This window comes from Xyrauchen texanus, chromosome 29 (genome assembly GCF_025860055.1).
Source record: "Xyrauchen texanus isolate HMW12.3.18 chromosome 29, RBS_HiC_50CHRs, whole genome shotgun sequence".
NCBI lineage: Eukaryota > Metazoa > Chordata > Actinopteri > Cypriniformes > Catostomidae > Xyrauchen > Xyrauchen texanus.
Window position 1 is genome coordinate 693,619 of NC_068304.1, and position 22,786 is coordinate 716,404.

General features: G+C 38.5%; 1 protein-coding gene across 1 annotated transcript; it reads right to left on the minus strand.

Moving 5' to 3' along the window:
- Positions 1-9: 9 nt before the first annotated feature.
- taldo1 (transaldolase 1) lies at positions 10-21,909 on the minus strand. Its single transcript, XM_052097398.1, has 8 exons — positions 21,750-21,909; positions 9,016-9,139; positions 6,225-6,332; positions 3,441-3,572; positions 3,156-3,331; positions 1,564-1,761; positions 1,332-1,477; positions 10-330 (listed from the first exon to the last, which is right to left on the minus strand). The coding sequence occupies exons 1-8, from the start codon at positions 21,844-21,846 to the stop codon at positions 298-300; spliced, it is 1,014 nt and encodes a 337-aa protein (XP_051953358.1). The 5' UTR covers positions 21,847-21,909; the 3' UTR covers positions 10-297.
- Positions 21,910-22,786: the final 877 nt, after the last annotated feature.

The window sequence follows — 22,786 nt, forward strand, 5'->3', positions numbered from 1 at the left end:
ATTTTTAATGATTGGATCGAAGATCAATATTTTCATCGTTTGTGTAGAAGACTGGGTTAGAAAACCGAACACTGATGGACATCCTCCCTTATGAATTCATTAGAAAAGGACAGAGCTAGTGGGTTACAAACATGCTAAAGATCTGTTTCATCAGAGCACTCCATTAAGCGTGTAATGGGTTTCTCGTTTAAATTTGGAATGGCTTATACAGTAAACTGTATTCATTTCCGGTTTAAGACTGTCAGAGTTGATGTTGAGAGTGGGGAGTGATGGGATTGGTCCTGTGATGTTTCTCCGTTACTGGCCATTCTTCACATTCAACATCCTCTCCTGAAACGTGCAAGTGAACAAGTGCTTCATAAGAAATAACACAAAAAACAAAACACTTTTTCCTCATTAAAATGTTAAGGTAATTCAGTGTTCTGTACATCATATAAGGGAAGGGCATTTTGAAAATATATATATATATATATATATATATATATATATATCTCAATACTGGCATCCAAATCTTACATTGCTCTGCTTTCCTCGTATTGTACAAAAGTATTTTTGGGCAACTGTAATTTGTTCATTTGACCTTTGTCTTGTTAAATAGTTTATTTTCAGTTTTATTTTTTAATTAGCAGCATTCATAAATAACAGGCAGTTTTCTTTAAAAATCAGTTCCACACAAACTTGGTGCACACTGTTTTCCCCACTACAAAATGTTTACAGAAATGAATTATTTTAAAAGTTTAAAATGATGCACATAAATGAGATGAGGGATTAGTCACATCATATGGGCCTACATTGAAATCACATGAGCAGCAGAATAATACTCTCTCGTAACCCTGTTATTAGACAGTTTTGCACAGATCACAATAATCATGGCTGACTGCGAGAATACTGATAACGTTAAAAATCGATGCGGCACCCATGCCACTAGGTATCAGTGTAAGACCACCCTAGAGCACATATTTAAGAACTCATGCTGGGGGATTACTCTGTTCAGGAAAAAGTGTTATTAGAAGAAATGCTGATGGTAAATGCTAGTCTTTTTATATTTGTTTTTTATTTCACAAGCTAAAACATCAAATAATGTGTTGTACTGCTTTCAATATAGCACAGGGTGAATCCAAATGTAAAAAAAAAAAAAATCACTCTTTGCCTTTACTGGCACTTGGGTTGTATAATATCTATATATATCATGTTTTATATAGCTCGGCTGGCGATGCAGCAGCCTTATTTTCAGGGCATTTGTGTCACTTTCGGTTCTTTTTTTGCCCACATCCCCATTACGGTCTGCCCCTGGTGCCATGACAGTTGTTAAGTGATGCGTATTTTTGCACCTTGATCATGCTCTCGAGTTTGATGGCGTCAGCAGCAAACTTGCGGATGCCGTCGGACAGTTTCTCCACAGCCATGCGGTCTTCATTGTGCAGCCAGCGGAAGCTCTTTTCATCCAGATGCATCTGCTGCAAGTCATAATCTTTCGCTGGAAACACATGACAGGTATTCACATGAGATCCAGCGGAGTAATGCTTTGATAATGCTGTGATTGGGTTACGCGTTTGCGCTCACCTCCCTGTGGCGTCAGCGAGCACGTCACCGTGCTGTGGTCCTGACTGAGTTCTCCCAGCAGTACAGGTGAGATGGTGAGCAGATCGCAGCCCGCCAGCGCCTTCACTTCTCCAGCGTTTCTGAACGACGCACCCATCACCACTGTACTGTAGTTGAACTTCTTATAGTAGTTGTAGATCTTGGTTACACTCAACACACCTGAGAGGAACACAGTAAAGTCAAGATGCTGACAGACAGCTGCAGAATAAACATGACATTAAAAGAATGGTCTCATAATTCCATCATAAGTAATCGCTTGTAACTATACATGGAATAAAATGCAAAAATAACATTTGCACATTTGTTACCTTTACTCACTGCTTGATCATATGACAATGTGTATTTAAAGAAACAAAAATCACAACCAAATGGTAAATTCCACCAACTTCAGTCTCAGTGTCATTCGTTCGAGAATCAGACAAATCGCAAACAACTTTTTTTTCCATTTCCAAAGTGCAATAGCAGTGACGGCTATGAGATTAAATATGATGTTATGATCTTATATCGCCATTTAAAATCAAATGGGATCAACCACCTCAGTGCGTTTGGTTTGTAAAAGTATGTGTGACACATTTTAGTATGGATTTTTATTTCACAAATACCATGAAATGTGAATTAATGTGCATCTTCATTAAACATGTTAAACCAACAATATTCTACCAAATGTCCCAACTAGCCCATCAGAGATGTCTGTAAAAATTATTTCATGCTGAAAGAGGTAGCCGATTTGAGTTCCCAGCATGCACTGCAACTTGAATAAATTATGCAGTTAATGTTATAGGCTTATTTCTTGCTATTTGCGGACTTTGTTGTTTTTGTTGCCACTGTTATTTAATACTGTAGTTGTGTGGTGATACAAGTTGATTTTCACAGTTATTGAGGTTTGACCTCTATTGTATCTTTGAAGAGAGCGATGTTTTGCAAGGCAGGATATACAACTGTTTGACAGAGGCAAAGATTGCAGTAAAATGAAAGGACTGATAATTGGCTGAACAAGAAATGAATCATTTTTGCATTTAGTAAACAAACAAAATCAAATTGACTAAAAGCAATGTAACGGAGGACAATTCTTCTAAGAGTTGTCAAAAGAAATCAAATGTTCCCTTGATTTAAGTTTGCTCCACAATTCTTTGTACAGTGACGTTTTCATTTTAATATGTTATTAATATGAGTGCTCAGGCTTTAGAAGTGTGGTATGCGTGTGTATTCATCCACTCATTACATGTACGACTAAATCATGCACGCCTAATAAAACGGGTTTGTCGATAGCTCAAAAAGACCCTACATATTATACCCATAATAATGCATTTACAAATATGTACAAAACTTTTGAGATTATATAATAATTAAAACCACAGTGCTGCAGAACTGGAAGAGCAGTTGCCTGCTCTGGGGCATCATGGTCACTTAATCTTTAGTGTAATATACATGTGCTGTAAGAGAGGGCAACGTAACAAAGATGTGTGGTTTCTTTTTTGTGTTTGATTTTTTATAAGAGGAAATGAATGGATGCAAGCTTATGGGAATATCGGTTTCATCATTCGAGAACATGCCTGGATCTTCGTGGGGCTCGTAGCTTTTGCGGTCTGTATTCTCCTTGTACCAATCCAGGATTCGACCCACGAAAGGTGAGATGAGTGTGACGTGGGCCTCAGCGCACGCAACCGCCTGAGCAAATGAAAACAGCAGTGTCATGTTGCAGTGGATGCCGTCCTTCTCTTCTAGCTCCCTGAAGACAAGACAAACACACAGACATCAGCGGACGAGTGCTCACGCTTAACATAAACGTATATGAAAAGACAGGAGCATCACCAGACTGTATTACTGTAAACACTCACCGTCCAGCCTGAATGCCCTCCCAGGTGGAGGAGAGTTTGATGAGTATCCGCTCTTTACTGACACCAGCCTCTTCATACAGACAGATTAGTCTCCGAGCTCGACACACCATCTCATCTTTATCAAATGACAGTCTGAAAACGTAACAAGCCATTTGTCTAATGACTATACAAGCATGAACTGGTTCTGTGCACGGTTCATATTACACTACTAACCTTATTCAGAATTTTCCAGACTAAAATGCCACAAATGCTCATCTGCATGACAATCACAATAAATAAAATCAGTGCACAACTGAAACGTGATTTTTTTTAGGGTCACAGCTACACTAGCGGTTTCCATGTTACGAATTTCATTTTTGCACAAAATCAGAAATGGTCAAAAACGGTCTGCAAATACAGTTTACATCACTTCTGTTCAAGAGAACAGCATAGTCACTACTGGGGAAACGTTACTTATAATAATGTAATCAATGACTTGTGGTTTAGAGCACACAGACAAAATGCTCTGACGGACCACATGTATGTTAGCGGCAGATGTCTAACGTCTGGGAGTGAAAGTGTGTCTCAGCTCTGGGAGGTGCAATGCTGGGATATTGAGTGTATATGACTTGAGTTAGTCACATGGCTTTTTTTTTATGTGCATCTATATACCTGTATTATTTCTATAGGAAATGAGTTTTCGTTGTAGTTCGCATGTCTTCTTACCGAATAAAACAATTATCAGTCTCAAGCAAGCATGTGTGTTTTTATGCACATTCTGGAGATTTTATTCTCATCTTGGTGCTTCCATCCAGCATTTTCTTTTATGTGATGTCTAAAAATTAACATGAAAATATGAACAGAAACCCAGCTTCTGACACACACCAACAGTCAACTGTCAGTGGTCACAGTTGGAAACTGGCATATTCCCCTTTTCCAATGTGTCAATCATGCCAACTTCTGGATCACTATGTGTTTGAATTTAGTTTTTTATTAAATTAAATTGTATTTTCAAAGATAACAACTGTCGCACAGTTGTGGCATCATTTCCACCATTGGAGTTTGTTCAAAGGTTAGTGTACTTGTCAGTTAAGTGGTCAAATCTGTCAGTGAAGAGCACGCTTGATGAAATATGAGAAGTGATGTTTAAAGAAATCTGCACAATACTTGACACTTTACAATGAGGTTTCATTTGATAATATTTCCAACATTAGTTAACAAGAACTACTTGAACAATACTTTAATTAATTAAAGTTAATTTCAACATATACACTAATCATTTTTTTTTTTTACACTAAAAGTTGATGCAATATGAACAAACATCAACTGTAATAAAAATGGAACGGTTCATTATTAGTTCAAGTCAGAAGTTTACATACACTTAGGTTGAAGTCATTAATACGAATTTAACCACTCAACAGATTTCATTTTAGCAAACTATAGTTTGAGAGTCGTTTAGGACATTTACTTTGTTGAATGACAGGAGTAATTTTTCCAACAACTGTTTACAGACAGATCGTTTAACTTTTAATTGACTATCACAATTCCAGTGGGTCAGACGTTTACATACACCAAGCTAACTGTACCTTTAAGCAGCTTGAAAATTTCAGAAAATAAATGTCAAGCCTTTAGACAATTAGCATCTGATACAAGGTGTACTGAATTGGAGGTGTACCTGTGGATGTATTTTAAGGCCTACCTTCAAATTCAGTGCTGATTTCTTTAGATTTTTCCCATGATGTCAAGCAAAGAGGCAAAGACCTTAGAAAATAAAATGTGGACCTCCACAAGTCTGGTTCATCCTTTGGAGCAATTTTCAAACGCCTGAATGTACCACGTTCATACCTCCAAAGTTGTGTCAAAATGGCTTAAGGACAAAGTCAAGGTATTGGAGTGGCCATCACAAACTCCTGACCTCAATCCCATAGAAAATGTGTGGACAGAACTTAAATTTTTTTTTTTTTAAAGTGCAAGATATGCAAGGAGGCCTACAAACCTGAATCAGTTACACCAGTCCTGTCTGGAGGAATGGGACAATTTCAGCAAATTATTGGGAGAAGCTTGTGGAAGGATACCCAAAACATTTGACTCAAGTTAAACAATTTAAAGGCAATGCTACCAAATACTAACAAAGTGTATTCTTCTGACCCACTGGGAATGAAAGAAATAAAGGCTGGACGTTAAAATAAAGTAGTGATCCTAACTAACCTAAGACAGGGAATGTTTTGTATGATTAAATGTCAGGAATTGTGATAAACTTTCGTTCGAGAATCGTTCAGGAATTGTGAGTTTAAATGTATTTGGCTAAGGTGTATGTAAACTTCTGACTTCAACTGTAACATCAACAAAGATTAATAAATGCTGCAAGTAATATATGGTTAATTGTTTGGTTCATGATACCCCATGCATTAACTACCAAGAATGGAACCTTATTGTAAAGTGTTACTGAATATTTTATGAGTCATTATCAAATTAAGTTGTAATTTTGCCAATTATGCAAAAGGTGCAAAAATAAAATGTTATTGTATTTAAGAGACATAAAATGTTAGCTTTGAAATCAGCTTTAGAAAGCAAAGAGAGTCTGTAATTTTATTTGAAAAGCATTAAAAATACAATTTCCAGTACAAATTCCATTAAACAAAATACAGAATTTGAGATGTGAATTTAATTTTCATGACCTACATCTCCCATGATGCACGAACACACGCTGTTGGACATTGTTGGTAGACCAATTATTCTTATACCCACAATCACAAACTGTAGGATTTTTCAAGGTGATAGTGCATGTAGTCACATGACTCTTACCTTGCATCGACCTCAGTGGAAACCCGTCCAGGAATCTTCTTTAAGATCTCCAAACCGAAGCTCACAAACAGCTTGTCCATCGAATTAGTTACCTGCTCTTCCTCAGTGCTAAAATGTAAAAAAAAAAAAGTTAGACTGTCTATAGTACACCTCGTGTCCTATAGCCCCATTTCTATTGATCTATACTAGACCCCGAAGCCGCCGCCATTTGCGCCATTTAGAATTTCAGCCGCCGCCAGCCAATAATTCCGTAAGCCAAATTGAGCTGCCATCTGATAAAGTTTGGCTGAGCCGGCTAGAATTATTTGCATCAAATAATAATTCTATCACATAGAGACATACACACACGAAATATATAAACAATACACGAGATCTATTTTCCCACTGGATTCATAACAGCCTTGTGCTCGTTGCTACAATACACAGACTCACAGTGAATTGACGACCAATTAAAATTGCTCGTTTTCCGTACAGAAGCGATGCATGTTTTTCTCGCACGGAGGTGAAATGGCGGAAAGAAGCAAGGTAATTTTGATCTCACTTCTCACATACTTTCCTAATTCCTACTTACTTTTTTCTTAACTTAGGCCTACCCAGACTTTTGTTAAATCTTCAGGGCACGGTTGCACAAACACCTGAATCAAAGACTGATGTTATGAACCAAATATTCTGGAACGGAGAGATTTATAGCACTGAACGTGATATTACTGCAGTGACAAACCACCGTTTCCACATTGCTAATTCACGACGCATGCTTCAGTGTACATTGAAGTGAAATGTGCAAAACTTTGTCCAAAATAACACTGATAACAGTGTGTGTTTATATTAAGGCGAGACACGGCAGGCAAAAACAGTTTTTTTTTTACTGGTCAATTTTGAGATTTTTGGATATTTGTCTTCAATAACATGTCTTCTTTCAGACTTGTGGTGAAAAAAAAGTCAGAAATACATTTAGGTCTTCATTTTACTACACTTCGTCTGTTTGCATCTGTAGATTTCTCATAAAATTCAACAAAAGTTTGCATTCTTAATCAAGGTGTAATATGATAAGCTTCATCCATGATAATGCCAAGTTATTGTATACAACTTAGCCTACATACATTTAGCCTAAACAACACATTGTAGGCTATTTGAAAATGTTTAGTAGCATACAGACTACAAAATAAATATGTACATACGTTGTGAAAGTAAAATCTGGTGTTTTCTTTATTACATTGTATTGCATTTTGTAGAAATATAGTGTAAGCCATGCATTGCTTGGAAATATTGAGATCTAGTAAATCAGTATAACATAGACAGTGGTGGACGAAGTACACATACCATGTACTTGAGTTAAAGTAAAGATACTCAAGGTAAAATATTACTTGAGTAAAAGTAGAAGTGCTGCCTTTAAAAATTCACTTGAGTAAAAGTACAAAAGTATTTGCCTTCAAATGTACTTAAGTATCCAAGTACTATGATTTTTTTATGGCCATAATGTCCTATTATAATTTGTCACAAGACTCTTGCTTAACTCAGTCTACATGAAGACTAATGTCACTCTTGGCCCACCAATCTATTAATAATATGACATTAATTAGTCAGATGTGTGTGTATGTAATATATATATATATATATATATTTGAATTGAATACATTTTTTGTGTTTAATTTTGGAGGGAAGGGGACTGTTCCCATAAGGTATAATACATTTACAGTATTTACTGTATATATTTTTCCTCGAGCGTCTATGGTCATAATTATTAACATCCTAATGTTATGATACATTCACATAAACGCACGCACGCACGCACTATGGGAGCAGCCAATTTCCCTCCAAAATTGAACACAAAAAACGTATTAATGCAGTGTTTCTGCTACTCTCCAGAAAAACAATGCTATTATATGCAAGTCATTTTAGTGTCAACATAATAAGCAATGTACATTATGCGTCAATATTTACCGATAATTGCTGCAATAATAGCTGCTGCTCTCTGCCCCGCTTAAAATCATTGGGAACGCAATTTGTTTGGAACTATTGAGAGCTACACGAATTACGTGACCGCACGGCGGCGAGATCACTGTCGCAACCGTCTACGTTCGCAACTCTCATATTTAACGGCTCTGGGGTGCGTTTCCCGTACAACAACGTAACTTGCTGCTCCACCACCATAGTACGATGCACTGTTGAAGAAATCAACTTTCTAGTCACGACTGTTTCCCAAAACCGTATTGTCGCAAATTGGTTGTTCAACCACGTTGGTTAATGATGTCACACATGTGGTGGATTAAAAACTACTTTTAATGAATCTTATAAATTACGGACATGTCATCTGAGGACTCTCTCATATTTTTCTCAGTTATTTGCTTTATTTCCAGATTCAATCATAGGCTCGTTCTTACGCACTAGAGCACGTTCACACATGCGCACTCTTCAAAAACGGTGCTTTAAATCTATTGACAAACTAAAAGACATAAAGGACATTTGTATGTCTTCTAAATAAAAGATACTGATTGTACTGAATGTCATCTTGCTTATTTGGCTCAAGATAATAATTTATTAAGCCCACATGTTATAATAACAAGAAACTCTGCTTCTAACCACAGGTCGAGAGCTGTCGTTCCAACCACACAACTCTGCGATGCTGTTTGCGAACGTTCGTTGGAACGATGGTTTCGGGAAACACCGACTCGTTGAACTATGATGATAACGATGGAACTTGCTACCATAGTTGGCTAACGATGCTTTTGGGAAACGCACCCCTGGTTCGCAGAACAACGGAGCATGTTTAATGTAGAAGACGTTTCCTCACCTGCCATTGGCCAGTCCATATTTTATGGCCTGGTCCATGAGGTGCTGGTACACAGGCATTTTAGCTGCAGCCAGGATGAGAGAAGGATTGGTCGTAGCATCCTGCGGTTTATACTCCTCAATAGCTGCGGATGAGAGAAAACAAGATAAATGATAATACTTATGGTACAGTCTAGTGGTGACCGATATAGTCGCAGAATGTGATAACGAAAAAAAAAAAAAAAAAAGTCTGAATATCGGCCGATTTATCCATACATTTTCCTGTTTGGACTTTTTTTCTTCTTGATGGCACCGAAAAAAAATCACCTACTTGCATGTGAAGCGACTTAGACATGTAAACGTCCAGTCACGGTTGATTTAGTCGTTACGTGCCATCGCGTTACTACAAAAATAAACCGGTGTACAACAGACTCAATTAAAAAGGTCCACATGTCACAGCCGCGGCTGATGTGTTTTGAGCTCATAATGTTAAAGTGCTCACCCGTTTCATTCTCCTCCTCTCCTCAACAGTTCCCTGTAACTGTCTTGTCTAATGTTAAAAAGGCAAATATCAAAATCAACCTTCTACTAGATACCAGATGCACATATATCATTAAAAAACAGGTGTAATTCACAAGCCTCACTAAAATCCAGCATTTTCTTCCCATTGAGTGCTCCTATTGCATATTCCATAGAGTGTATTCAATCAGCTAGAGTAAAAACTTTTATTCTAAGGATCAAAATTTCCTCGATCCAGGCAGCTTAAATTGTCAGAAGATTGCTGCTGCTTGCTGGATACACACGAGCACAACCAAAGTCTTTCTAGCAAGTCAGACCACAGTCAACCCTGTTTAGAACACACTCGGGAGCCCATTTCAAGTCATGGCAGTGCAGCTCCTATCTACTTGAATGTGGAAAGACAAATCTCCAAGTGGCTGCTCAAGGTTACGATCAAAGAGCACATTTCAAATCAGCAGTAAAATCTGACAAAGAAGCACCATTTATGATACCAGTGTTATCTCAGATTACATGAAAAAAAAAAAAAAGGCAATTTTCCCAGCTTTTCCAGCGAATGCGCATTCGAGTTGATTGACAGGCGATGTCTGCATCTAAAAGGTGTCTGGCTCTTTTACCCATAAGGCGGGACTTTCTATCTACATCGGTTGACCGTTGGCTGCAGTTGGGCATTCCAATTTGAGACACTCCCCTCCAGCAGGAGGCTACGGTCCATCAGGATAAAACCTCACGCCATAGGAATAGTTTCATAAAGTCTGCAGCTGGCCTCATAAACTAGGCCCAAGACCCCCGTGACACTTGTCTCTTATCCCGCCTTCATCAACACTACACGTTACATTAACAGTTTCCAGATTTGTCTTGTCAACTTGAAAGAACATTTATCTGGTCTATTACACATTCCTTTTACTCAAACGGTGAACATTTGCACATTCTATGGTTCATATTCTTCATATCCCTGCACAACTGCATATATTTGGCACAACTGTGCAGCTCATTTATTAAAACCTGTCAGTTTACTTTATATATTGTATCTTAAATATAGTTTCATTTCTCATACCATGTTTATTCTTATTGTATGCATCAAACACCAAGGCAAATTCCTTGTATGTGAAAATTTACTTTTATTGCCAAGTAAGTTCTGATGCCATGTAAGCAAAATAAAATATTAGAATACACTTGGAAAGTTGTATATAGTACTGTACTTGGCCTCTACTCACAATTTGTCCTTAAGGAGTACAGAGAGGAGGTGCAGCGGCTAACGGACTGGTGTAGAGCCAACAACCCGTCTCTGAATGTGGACAAAACAGAAAAGATGGTTGTCGATTTAGGAGAGCACAAGGTGAACACTCTCCGCTGAACATCGACGGCTCCTCTGTGGAGATCTTCAAGAGCACAAAATTCCTTTGCGTTCACCTGGCGGAGAACCTCACCTGGTCCCTCAACACCAGCTCTATCACCAAGAAAGCCCAGCAGCATCTCTACTTTCTTCGAAGGCTGAAGAAACACATCTCCCACCCCCCATCACTACATTCTATAGAGGGACTATTGAGAGCATCCTGAGCAGCTGCATCACTGCCTGGTTTGAGACTTGCACCGTTTTGGACCGCAAAGCCCTGCAGAGGATAGTGAGGACAGCCGAGAAGTTCATCGGGGTCTCTCTTCCCTCAAAGACGTTTACAAAAAACACTGCATCCGCAAAGCAACCAGCATTGTGGACGACCCCACACACAAACTCTTCTCCCTCCTGCCATCTGGCAAGAGGTACCGAAGCATTCGGGCCCTCACGGCCAGACTGTGTCAGCTACAGACTCCTCAATATGCAGAGACGCACCTGTCTGCTACCTCAATAACTGATATGTCCATAGAACACTATTTCATGTTGTATGTTATGTTTACATTTGGCATTTCTAGAAAGTGTCATATTTTTGCACTATTCATTACAAATGTGTACTGGTCTTTTGTCCGGTTCCTTTTAGTAATTTATTGTACTGTCCCGTACTATTTGCACACATTTGCACGTGTACATATATATGTATGTTATTTAGTCTGTAGTCTCATGTGGTTCTGTGTTTGTCCTATGTTGTTTTATGTAGCACCATGGTCCTGGAGGAACATTGTCTCATTTCACTGTGTACTGTACTAACGGTATATGATTGAACGACAATAAAAACCACTTGACTTGAAGCCAGAACGTTTTAAACTCAGAGTCTGCATGGTTTAAAGATCCAAATGATCTGCCTAACTAGATGACAGATTTTTCATATATATTTTAATTGTTATTGTTCAGTAAATGTCCCTGTGATATGCAAATCTATTACGGATAAACAGCAGTCAATTTACCATCTCTCTGTGTTAGTTTGCATTAAGTCAGACATAATATAATTTATTCATATTGGCTCAATTAACGTAACAGCAATATATATATGCTGCACGATTAATCATATCGCAATCGCGCCTGTGTGATTATATGATGGCAAATGCTGCGATTTTATTAAATAAATAAGTGCATGTGTGGACGTGACAGCCCATTCTCTCTGATAGCTGTTTGCCCATTTTCTACATCGCTAATAAAAATGACCAGTCAGTCTCCAGTGTTCAGCATGGAAATCAGGTGAATATGGATGCAGAGCAGACAGACTCTGAACACTGGTGGCCAGAAAAAATTAATAAATAAAAAACAGATCACGGCTTGGCGAGATGTCTATTTCATCAATAATTCAAAGTTAATAGAATACGGGAGCGTGAAATGTAAATAAGCACAAACTCAAACTCCAAACCAAATCAGAGCTGCTTCAACCAGTCGCGGAAAAGACCCAATCTGAGAGCAAGTCAAGACCTGGAGAGATTTAAAAGTTCCGCAGGCTGATGCGCACGCAACACGGAGACGCTCGTCTCACCCCCGCTGTCTACAGCTCGTAACATGTTGCATCATTGATGAGATCATAACATCAATCTTATGTGGAAAAACAACAATACAAATTACGACAATAAAATGTGTGATATATATTATACATTTAAAAAAAAAAAAAAAAAAACACACCTCTGTAGCAGAAGAATCTGCTATCTACCATTTAAAATCCAGTATAATTTGATAATTCGTTTTTAAGTTTTGGGAAATTGAGTAAATATAGTGCTAAAGAGTTTTATAAAAAAAAAAAAAAAAAAAGTTTTATTAGAAATGTTATGTTTGTCATTTACAATCTTAAATTGTGTGATATAATCTCTGGATATCAGCATCGGTCAATCTTCATGGTAGAACTACCATAAATAGCAAAGACAATTAAATAAAACTGATGTTTAATACTTTAAAATATAACCAATATGTTCTTAGAAAATACATGTCATACACACACTTTTAAAAGGTCGCTCTTATCAGGAATGTAATGCTTATTGATCTTAAACGGTTCAAAAGCAAACGTTACATCACCACATGAAGTACGTAAGAATTGTACTGATTTTCCAGATCACACGAACAGATGACTTCAGTGAAGCTCATGAGTAACAGTCCTCTTTCTGCAGTGTCATGATGAAGAACTCACTGCTCCAGACAGAGTTTCATCCAACATCATTTCCTTGTCTAAAACAAACAAACTGTGAAATCACCCATGAGCAATAGCCAGTTTTACAAGACACTGTTAGGCAAGACTGCACCCATCCAACATGAGTTACACTAGCTGGATTTGATCCAAACAGATTTCTTTGTGCTGGTCAAAAGTACAACGGCACTTTGTTTGAGGACAACTGGCAATGCTTGACAAAATAAAGTCTACTCGTTGAGCTTTGAGCTCACGGGTGATTATCACGAAACCAGTCAAGAAAATGTTATGGGCCTATTTTACCCCAAAATAATTATATTTTGCTTTTAGAAAAGGAAGTTTATTCTTAGGGCCATTAAGATTTTTTCTTTTTACATTGAAATTATGTTCATGACATTTACACGCATTTCACACCCAAATTCTCATTACCACAATACAGAAAAAGGTGGTTATGATATTCTTATTCCTGCAACATGAAAAAAATACAATTATATATAAAATTTAATGTATTTATACATCAAAGTAGTCCTCCTAAATCCTACTGTAAATCACCCTTATAGACATGGACTTTAAACAAACTATGTGAATACTTCTATACATGCACGCATTTGTACAAAGGTTGGTCAAGAATAAATGTCAATGTAGATTAGGGGTTCTCAACAATGGCATTTAAAGAATGCCAGGGAGCGCTGAGAGCGAATCAGTGGGGGGTGCATTAGGTCACAAATGGGGGTTTATTAGTAAGGACCCAATTACCAGCACAGCTCAAATGGACAGCACACCTTTCAGCTGTGCAGCATTGATAAGCAGAGAGGCTGTTGAAGAAACCATTTGAATTCGACACATGATTCTCTGTGGCAAACCATTATGTAAATGTATCATGATTAAACTAGTTTAAAACCTTATTTAACACTCCTGCCATTCTAAAAAGTATTGAGGCTATACTTTGAAGGCTTTTCAATCCAACTCCTTCCTTACAAAAATTAAAATTAGTTCATTATTTTAACACTAACTGCATTTATTTTGGCAGAAATGTAATTGAAATAGAAATTTATAAATTTAAAGAAATAGAAATTGTAAATCACTTGTAAATGGAACAATACTTTTTGTAATAGTGTTTCTTGTACTGTAACTTATAGGAAATGGATTTAAAAGTCAATATTTGTTTATTAAAAGTAGCTTTTATACACCAATCAGCCACAACATTAAAACCACTGGTCAAATCATGGTAGTTCCCTTTGTGCTGCCAAAACAGCTCTGACACGTTGAGGCATGGACTCTACAAGACCTCTGAAGGTGTCCTGTGGTATCTGGCACCAAGACGATAGTAGCAGATCTTTTAAATCCTGTAAGTTGAGAGGTGGGGCCTCCATGGATCAGACTTGTTGATCCTGCACATTCCATAAATGCTCAATCGGATTGAGATCTGGGGAATTTGGAGGCCAAGTCAACACCTTTAACTCTTTGTCATGTTCCTTAAACCATTCCTGAACAATTTTTCCAGTGTGGCAGGGCACATTATCCTGCTGAAATAGGTCAATGCCATCAGGGAATACCATTTCCATGAAGGAATGTACGTGGTCTGCAACAATCTTTAGGTAGGTAGTAGGTGTCAAAATAACATCCACATCAATGCCAGGACCTAAGGTTTCACAGCAGAACATTGCTCAGAGAATCACACTGCCTCCGCCGGCTTGCCTTCTTCCCATGGTGCATCCTGTTGCCATCTCTTCCCCAGGTAAAATAAACACACATGCACCCCGTCGTCCACATGATCTAAAAGAAAACGTGATTCAGACCAGGCCATCTTCTTCCATTGATCCATGGTCCAGTTCTGACACTCACGTGCCAATTGTAGGCACTTTCGGAAGTGGACAGGGGTCAGCATGGGCACTCTAAAAGGTCTGCGGCTATGCGCTATGCAGCAAGCAGCAATGCATAGTGTGTTATGACATCTTTCTATCATGGCCAGAATAAAGTTTTTCAGCAACTTGTGCTACAGTAGCTCTTCTTTCGAATCGGACCAGACGGGCTAGCCTTCACTCACCAGACACATCAATGAGCTTTGAGCGCCCATGAACTTGTCGCCGGATCACCCTAGACCACTTTTGGTAGGTACGAACCACTGCATACCGGGAAAAACCCACAAGACCTGCCATTTTGGAGATGCTCTGACCCATTCGTCAAGCAATCACAATTGGGCCCTTGTCGCCAAGATCCTCAACATGAGGGTACGGAAAAGATGGCAGAATATTAAATCATGGCTGAGCGAGCACTTTAAAGGGATAGTTCACCCAAATTCTCATCATTTACTCACCCTCATACCACCTCAGATATGTATGACATTCCTTCTACAGAACAAAAATTATGATTTTTAGCACATAAGGAATCATAAAAGTAATATGAAGAATCTAGACTCCAGTAGTTAAATCCATATCTTCAGAAGTGATATAATAGGTGTGGGTGAGACAGAGATCAATATTAGCCATTTTTTGCAAGACATTCTTCTCCCTGCCCAGCATGGGGCGATACGTAGAGAATCAACAAAAACAAGAATGTGGAAGTGATCCGTTGCTCATCCATACCCATCACATCGCTTCTGAAGATATTGATTTCACCACTGGAGTCTTATGGATTATATTGAGCTTTTAAATGTTGGCACCCATTCACTTGCATTGTATCGACCAAAAGCACTGAGAGATTCTTCTAAAAGTCATACACAACTGAGGTGGCATAATGGTAAGTACATTTATTTTTGGGTGAACTACCAATATGAATTGTCAATAAGAAGAGAGGTTTGGAAACCTTTCTAATAATTGTTACGGTGAACAATGTCCCATAGAGACATTAGATATATAACGCTGAAATATAAACCAAAGCAAGATCATGCTTTATTAATGCCTACTTCGCCATTAGTTACAGTATCGAAAGAATTTGGATCATTAGTTCTGTACAGCAGTACTGCCACTCCCTAAATGCAGAAAACGTAGCCTGCGTAGGGCATCAACCCCAGTCACAGAACAATCTCTTTGCCATACGATCGCCATGGGCCCGCACATCTCACTGTGCACTTGCAGAAATGCTCTCAGTTTGTGCTTAAGTTGTCAATAACACGATAGGAAGCAGAACAAAAGCAAAGAGCAAAAGGCATTTATGCTTAACTTGGATTCAGGGGTGGTCTTATAATTTCTGAGGCCCCAAGCAACCGACCAACTTTGTTGGAAACAAACCCAATTTAAAAATGTTTTGTATGCATGGACTGTTTGAGTTTGGAGGGATGTATAATTCACATGTTTTTCTTTTTTCTGTTTGTTTTGTTCAGGGGATGTTCGTGTAGTAGCAACAATCCTTAGTTACTGTCTCGTTTCGTTCTCGGGCAAAGAACCAACTTGGGTTTTCATTTAAGTTTCAATCGTTTACTGAATTCTTGCACAATTAACAGAAAAAAAAAACTCCGGTCAAAAACGGTATTGTTCAGTCTTTCCTTTCGTTCTTAAGGAAACGTGCCAATCAAGGAGGAAATGCCCAATCTTAAAAGGCATTAAGACGTTCCAATACAAAAACGGAGCAAACCATTGTACAATAAACAGTGGGGGAGGGTGCTTGACAAATGTACATAGATAACATAAACCTAAACTAATTTAAATATCTTGAATGTTTATACCTTTAGGGTTACATTTTAATTATTCAAATTATAACTCTTACAGTTCGGGTTGCACTAATTAAGATTCAACTTTGTCATTGTGCAGAGCCAATGAAATGCAGTTGTTTTCGCATATCCCAACTAAGCTGGGGTCAGAGCGCAGGGTCAGCAATGAGCAGATAGGGTCAAGGGCCCAACAGTGGTATCTTGACGGTGCTGGGGCTTGAATCCCCGACCTTTCGGTCAGTAACCCAGAGCCTGAACAGGCCTATGTTGGAATGTGGTCTTAATTTGACATTTGACACATAAAAAAACAAAAGTAGATTGTGGGTCAAACACCAGATTATAATACGAGTGGATTGTGGCACCTCATAAAAAGGAAGGTTATTTCTCTGAAGTGTAAGAAATATTATAATGTTTCTTTAAGAAATGCACATTTCTCTGCAGGAAGCAAAACATTTGGGAAGATATGAGGTGGGCATTTTTTTGTAGTGCTGGCTCGAGTAAGAGTGGGGTAGTCATTACACTGATAAACATCTACAATTCAAATGTCTCAAACAGAGTGAAGATAAATTATCAAGTCATTGTTTTAGCAGAAATTCTTATTTTGGCTAATTTTACACTCCTAACATTGATGATCAGGGTTTTTTTTTTAATTAGATCTTGAAGGGATGTTGCAAGTCGCCAGAACCACTCGTGATGTAATATTGAGAGGAGACTTTAATCTTTTGATGGACTTAGTCATTGATCATAGTGAAGCAAAAACGTGCAAGCCCCCTAAAGCAAAATTAACACCTCACAAGATGTGTAAAAATGTTTCTTACAGATATTGGAAAACTTCTGGTAGGGACTAAATGGTTTTTTTTTGCATCAGTCCATAAGCGCGCGCAAGCACGCACATTTTTGGAAATATATGGGTTCAGGAATACATTTATTGGATGAATTAAGTTACTTTATAGACACCAGTAGCAGTGGTACAAACAAATAGATTAATTTCAGTTTATTTTACTCTGGATAGGGGCACCCGGTAGGGTTGCCCCGTTTCACCATTATTGTTCCATCTTGTCCTGGAATCACAAGCAGCCACGATGAGAGGATGATTTTCCAGGGGTGATGGCAGGAGGTGTGGCACATAAGCTTTTGCTTTACGAAGATGAGATTTTATTATTTGTCTCAGACCCTACTAGACCTATGCCTTGGAAAAGGAATGAATTCTGTAGAGGCAAGTTCTCAGGACACGGAGTTAACTGGGCTAAATTCAAAGCTTTGCTCTGACAGCATATTTCCCGGTAACAGCTTTTCAGCAGGGTGCTTTCTAGTGGCCCAAACAGGGCATTAAGAATTTGGGTCTTTTATTCCCAGCAAATTTGTGTGATCAAGTTCATTTTGACCATTTAAAAGGTTTGAGCAATGTGCGCAGATGGGCTTCATTACATTTATCTATAATTTGGAAGGTTAAATGTTATTAAAAATTAATTCAACTACCTGCTACAATCTCTCCCTGTAGATGTCCCCCTCTCTTATTTCAAGCAATCTGTGTAGTGATCTGTGTAGTGTAGTGAAGCATAGTGATGTCCTTCATTTAGAATGTAAACATCCCAGATTATATTTCAGTCAATTGCATAGGCCAATTGACAAAGGTGGGCTAGACCTACCCAAGATTTTGTTTTATTATCATGCATTCGGTCTCAGATATTTGGCTTATTGGTCACTTCCACCTGATAGAGCTCCTCCCTGGTTTTGTATTAAACTGGTTCTTCCCCCTATTTTGCCATTGCAAAGCCTTCCTATCAAACTAACCAGAGAAGTTGCACTCTGTGCAATTCAGACATTTATTTAAATGTTGCTTCAAGCATATGGCTGAACCCAAAATTATCTATCAACAAGTCCCCTTTCTGCTGGTTTCTGAGTGGATTTTGAGGGAGGTTAATACGCTTGGTGACCTATATGAGAGTGGCATGTTGAGATCCTTTGAAAATGTGGTTCAACATTTTGGGATCCCCCAGGTCTCATTTCTTTGGGTATTTACAGCTGCGCCACCTGCTCGGTACCATTTTTGGGAGTAGCATACACCCCCTAAAGTGGCAGACACTCAGAGTGGTGATTACTGCTTTTGGAAAAGGTAATTAGGCATCAGTGTGTTACTCCCTGCTAAATTCAGAGTCTGGGGGATGGAGCTTCAACTTCTCTCAAGAGCTCATGGGAGAAAGATTTAAACTTGGTATTGGAGGAAGTGTGGGCTAGGATGATGGGGGCTAAAAGTGAATTCGATGAATATAAATTGCTTTTGTTTCATTTGTGTGAAAAAAATAAATAAAAAAATAGGTGAAATGTCAGAATAATAGTAGAGAGAATTATTAATTTCATCTTTTATTTATTTCATCCCCTTCCCACAGAGTCAGATGTTCACATACACTTTGTTAGAATTTGGCAGCATTGCCTTTAAATTGTTGAACTTGGGTCAAACATTTTGGGTAGCCTTCCACAAGCTTCTCACAATAAGTTGCTGGAATTTTGGCCGATTCCACCAGACACAACTTGTGAAACGGAGTCAGGTTTGTATGCCTTCTTGCTTGCACACGCTTTTTCAGTTCTGCCCACAAATTTGCTATTGAATTGAGGTCAGGGTTTTGTGATGGCCACTCAGTTACCTTGACTTTGTTGTCCTTAAGCCATTTTGTCACAACTTGGAGGAATGCTTGGGGTTATTGTCCATTTGGAAGACCCATTTGTGACAAAGCTTTAACTTCCTGGCTGATGTCTTGAGATGTTGCTTCAATATTTTAAATATACATTATTTTCCCTTCTCATGATGCCAACTATTTTGTGAAATGCACCAGTCACTCCTGCAGCAAAACACCCCCACAACATGATGCTGCACCCTCATGCTTCACGGTTGGGAAGGTGCTCTTCAGCTTGCAAGCCTCACCCTTTTTCCTCAAAACATAACAATGGTCATAATGGCCAAACAGTTACATTTGTTTCAGACCAGAGGACATTTCTCCAAAAAGAAAGATCTTGGTCCCCATATGCACTTGCAAAATGTAGTCTGGCCATTTTTTTTATTTTTTAATTTTTTTAAATGGCAGTTTGGGAGCAGTGGCTTCTTCCTTGCGAAGCAGTCTTTCAGGGGTTTTTTTTTCCGATACTACCGTCTACCATTTTCCTTTAGCCTCTTCACAAGGTCCTTTGCTTTTTTTTTTCCCCCAGCGGTTTACATTCACTTTAGAAAACGATCTCAGTGTCTACATGAATACCTCACCAAAACTTAATTTATTTGACCATTCAGGTGTGCATTAGTACGAGCACATTCAGCTACCATCGGTCAATCAAACAGGGTGCAGCTGTTACTAGATCGCTAGCGAATTATAAAATTACTTTCAACAGCAGAATAATAAATTAACTTCCTAATAAGTAACACAGCCTAGGCCTTCACAAATATAGAATTTTGACATTTTAATCAGTCTGCTTGTCCGGTCGGACAGGTACAAATCTCTTTCACGTGACTCTTAAAAATCCAATTGTCCCGGACAAGCGTTAATGTCGGATCCTGATTAAATATTGTATTCAACATTCTCCGATAACAATTTTTTATCTTCTGCAGTATAGCTCCTAAATTAAATATACATTGTTTTAAAGTTTGATATTATTTTGGAAAACAAACCAAAAGTCGAATCAAAAACGTATTTTGTTCCAGTGTATAATGAGCTACACACTCTCCTTTGTTAATTGTGCCATCTTTAACTAACAAAAAACAAACTCTCTTCTTAAGAGCTGCATATCGCTGATTTTCTTCAGGATATACGATACAGTGAATGAGTCACATATTATGATTCACTGATGGCATCTTGCCAGAATTCTTCAGAGATAACACAAAAGATCTTTTTCCTGTCACGATATTAAAGCGCATGAATATAACAGTTTTTCTTAGTCGCTTTGGCTCAAATCTCAAATGAGAATTATTTTTCTTCAAAACATTAAGTTAAATCTCTTAACAATTAGTTTCTTGCTCAGACCAGATTTGAATTTCTTATTCATTTAAGCAAATTGCACATGTGGGCAAAAGAGTAAGTACAATTGTCTACAATTTGCACAATAACTAAATGCACATGACTTGCTGATCAAAACTGAGAAGTTGATTCTCAGTGAAATTGTCATACTCTTCACAACTTCTAAACATTCTTTCCTCGTGTGAGCAATCACATGCAAATCGATCCATTAAATTATCAAAATCTGTCAGACATGCGTGTATATTCCATAAATATCTATGACATGGAAAGTTTTTCATTGATGCACATACATACATTTCATTTTTATTATTTTTTTCGCCGTTAAGTAGACTAATTCATATTCATGAATTAAGCCCATGATTCGGAAATTCGTTTATGGGCATGGTGCCAGTGAAATTTCAACACGCGCTGATGATAACTCCTTTCTGGTCAGTGCACACCCAGTGTCTTGTCAAACAGGGTTTTGCCCTTATCCATCTCTATTAAATGCACATTAAACCAGTTATCTAGATCACATGTTTCTGTCTGCAATTATTAACAAGACATAACACAGCTTACTAAAATACAAATTACAACAGCGGAATGTCACAAGACTTCATAATCAGTAGATCATGAAATCCGAGTTCCTCTTTAACTCGTAACATTCTCGTTCCGTTCCGCTAAATCTAGGCTACTGGACTTGTCGCTGATGAATTACTAAAGCGGCTCTGCGAGTTCAATGAGAAACATGAACCAGATCGTGTCAAGGCGTGTGGACAATTCAAACATTTCAAAGGGAAATTGAAGCGTTCAGTTACATTTATCCGCATCATGATGGGTTTGAATGTTGACAACTTTTCACTGGATTTTCGCAGGGTCCAGTTTAGTGAATTCAGCGTGCTAGCTGCTTGACTCGCACTGGTCTAAATAAACAATACAGCACACAATTGAGTGTAACAGCCACACGCATACTCGTACACAACACATTAGTGAAGTTAAGTGCGCCCTAAACGCAACGTTACTACGCAATATCCGAGCAACACGCGCTCTGTACAATCTATATCAAACTTACCGTTAAAGTCGCCTGTGTCTGCTACGACCACCGTGTATTTTTTTAGCTGCTCGAGCGCAGACTCCATCTTCCGCCGTTTGTCAGGTGACACAGACATGATCCCTCGGGTAACAGAGAAGCTTTTATACCGGAGCGCGGGAGACAGAGAGGAAGAGCAGCGGATACTCACGTGCGATGGGGCGGGACCACAATGCCCGACGTCATCTATCCATCCATCCATCGATCCATCCATCTATCTATCTGTTTGTCTGTCAAATGTTTCTTCACCTGAGTGTCTGGTAGACAGTGTTTGTGTTTCCTCTCACTGCCACAGAGGACTGCAGGCATCGTTTGGACTATGTCCTGTTTGTAAATGACACTGGATTAATCTTAAAGGAATAATACTTCACCCAAATTATTCTGTCATTATTTACTCAACCTCGTTTTGTCCCAAGCCTCTATGATTTTCTTTAAGTGGAACACAAAATGTCAATTGTTAGGGGGAAATCCTTTTCCATATAATGTAAGTGAATGAGGACTGGGACTGACAAGCTCCAAAATGACAAAAAAAATAAAATAAAATAAACACCACTAAAATAATAGAGGATGGGGATGGGGATCCGAACATTCAAGCTCCAAGAATGGCAGCATAAAAGTAATCCACACGACTCAGTGTTATAGGGGCTCATAATCAGAGCATAATTATCAGCAGTGGCGGATCCTGGCATAGGCAAAATAGACAGCCGCCAAGGGTGGCAGTGCTCTCTGGAGACTTAATCTCTGCAGCAGGGCCGACCCTGGATCTGTTGATTTTTGTGTGTTTGGGATTCAAGGAAATCTGCTTGCCAATTTAGAGTATTAATCTTACATATTCAAGAGTAGGGGTGTGCAATTATTTTGGTACAGGGGCCACATCAGCCGTTAAGTAGAACATGAGAGAGAGAGGGTAACATTTCTGCATAGTTGTATCAGAAGTACTAGCGCTAGGGTTGTGCCGTTGTATCGTGATGGCTGACCAACATCACGATGTAGAGCCACCATCGTGATGCCACGCCCCC